Below are 2,053 nucleotides of genomic sequence, written 5' to 3' on the forward strand. Positions count from 1 at the left end.
CCAACCACTGGAACTAACTGGGGATGTGATGCCGATATCACTCCGCCTTGTAACATTATTTCGTCCAAGAGTTCTACGTCTTCGGACTCGTCGATATCCGCAGTTGCCAAAAGCATAGCTTTCAGAAGCCCGGCTTGGAAATCACAGTCTTGAATTGACGACTCTGACACGTGTAGTAGATCACATAGATTTTCTCTTAGAGAGGTAGCAGCGGTGGCTAACGTTGGGCCCAGTTCATCCCATACATGCTGCTGCTTGCCCTGCTCCTCACGGTCGAGCTGTATCCATTTCAGAAGACTGTCACCAGCTCTGGTACTGAGTATCTCATTTGTCGCTCTATCGAACATATTTCTGATCTCCACCAGCTGATGAGGGGGCTCGAGCTGGTGAGCAGCAGATCCTTTCAAATTACCCCAGTCGCATTTGGAGGATTTCGCTGTTCCATCCGAAATCTTCTCCAATAATTCAACCTGCTCGGACTCAGCCAAAGCAAAAGCCGTCTTGTAGAGATCGATAGCACGTCGATCAGCCGGATGATCAACGTTCTTATGGGGGGCAAAGGGAGTCTCTTTACCGGGAGGTGACGTGGTAGACGCCGCCGATGCACGCGCCGGCGGCTTGAACGCTTTGGGGGTCTTGGCCCGGAGCAATGCCCGCCTAGTGCGCTCTTTGGCCTTACGGCGACGGAGGGCTGCCTCACTACGCAGACGTTTAGCCATCGAATAGAAACAAGCAAACTACATTAGGTCTTCATTTGACCTCTACTACATGCTACAAAATTTTTTTTTGTTAGAATTTTTTTTTGCATGCCGGGTGCACGTATCCTTCGTAATACGAAGTTCGTATATTCCAGCGTTGAGCTGACGCCATAGTGAATCAGGATTCATAATGGGCACGTCAGGTGTGGTATACTATACCAGTATGACTCCGTTGACTCCCATTTCTTAATGTAACACTCATAGACACGCAAAACAGAGCAATGTCACGAAACGGAAAGAAAACTACTGAAACGACACACGATGAAAACACACGCCTATGTTGGGTCAGTCACTGAGCACTGATCATCACTGATGATTCATCAGTGTCCCTCGGCCTTCGTCTTCTTGGCGGCACTAGCCTGAGGGTAGCTTTCGGACCCTCTCTTGATATTCTGATCCTTCGGACCCCAAGTTTGATGCCAAGATGAGTTGTCGCTAGATGACCAGGATGTCATCGAACCACCCTTGCGGCCCTTGCCGCTCTTGCTCATTGCTTTGCCAGCGCCTTTTCCAGAGCCTTTACCGTATCCTTTACCCTTATAACTCCAGGAAGGAGTTGCAGCATCTCGATACGCTTTCCTCCCTGCGGCCTCAGATAAGCATCTATCAAAGAAACTTCTGAACTGACCCTCGGTAAAGCAGCTCCACAGAGGAATACCCGACATAACTCGCTTCGAGATAGACCTTCGATGCTTAGCGTCGGCCTCAAGAGCATCGCGACAAGAGGACTCATCAGCCAAATAGCCAATCTCTAGTTGATACCTCGAAAATACGGTGCTATTCTGAGCGCACTCAGGATCTACAACCATAAGTGCAGTTGAATATCTGGCGAACTGCATCATCCACTTGCCCATGCTGAACCTGGGGGTAGGATTCTCTTTGTCCTTGCCCTCTTTCACCTCCTCTAAAACCACTACTACTGACCCAGTTACCGTGGGCCGGATGCGTTGCTTCGTTGCCGTCCCTGCATGGGACTCGTCGAAGTTCTTGAATTCAACGTAAGCTGCAGGCGACTTAATCATATTGTTCAGGACTCTCACATCGGGGAGGAGGTCAGGACTAATGTAGCCGAGTTTCGCATTGGCCGTTCTGACCAAATTCAATGCACCATAATCCGGCGAGGCCGTCGCAGCTTTCGTCTGCGCGTATCCTTGTTCTAGCACACGACGAGCCTCGTCAGACATAGCCAGCCCGAACAACTTGGCTGCTTGTGCTCGAGCAGGATCGAGCCGTGGGAAGTCTACTGCCCACGTCGCCTTCTTGAAGCGCCAAGTTAGTTTCGATGAGAGACTTCC

General features: G+C 50.3%; 2 protein-coding genes across 2 annotated transcripts; both read right to left on the reverse strand.

Annotated features, from left to right (window-relative positions):
* Positions 1–184: 184 nt before the first annotated feature.
* On the reverse strand, positions 185–719 carry Pmar_PMAR020206 (hypothetical protein; the record flags this gene model as incomplete). The annotated part of the gene is made up of 1 exon (XM_002766543.1): positions 185–719. A coding segment is annotated over one exon (535 nt), but the record flags the coding sequence as incomplete, so codon positions are not given.
* A 359-nt stretch (positions 720–1,078) lies between these two features.
* Positions 1,079–1,942, reverse strand: Pmar_PMAR020207 (hypothetical protein; the record flags this gene model as incomplete). Its single annotated transcript, XM_002766544.1, has 1 exon — positions 1,079–1,942. One exon carries the CDS (start codon positions 1,940–1,942, stop codon positions 1,079–1,081), a length of 864 nt encoding a protein of 287 aa, XP_002766590.1.
* Between the last annotated feature and the right edge of the window lie 111 nt (positions 1,943–2,053).

The sequence above is a fragment of the Perkinsus marinus genome (genome assembly GCF_000006405.1).
Source record: "Perkinsus marinus ATCC 50983 genomic scaffold scf_1104296972444, whole genome shotgun sequence".
Taxonomy (NCBI): domain Eukaryota; phylum Perkinsozoa; order Perkinsida; family Perkinsidae; genus Perkinsus; species Perkinsus marinus.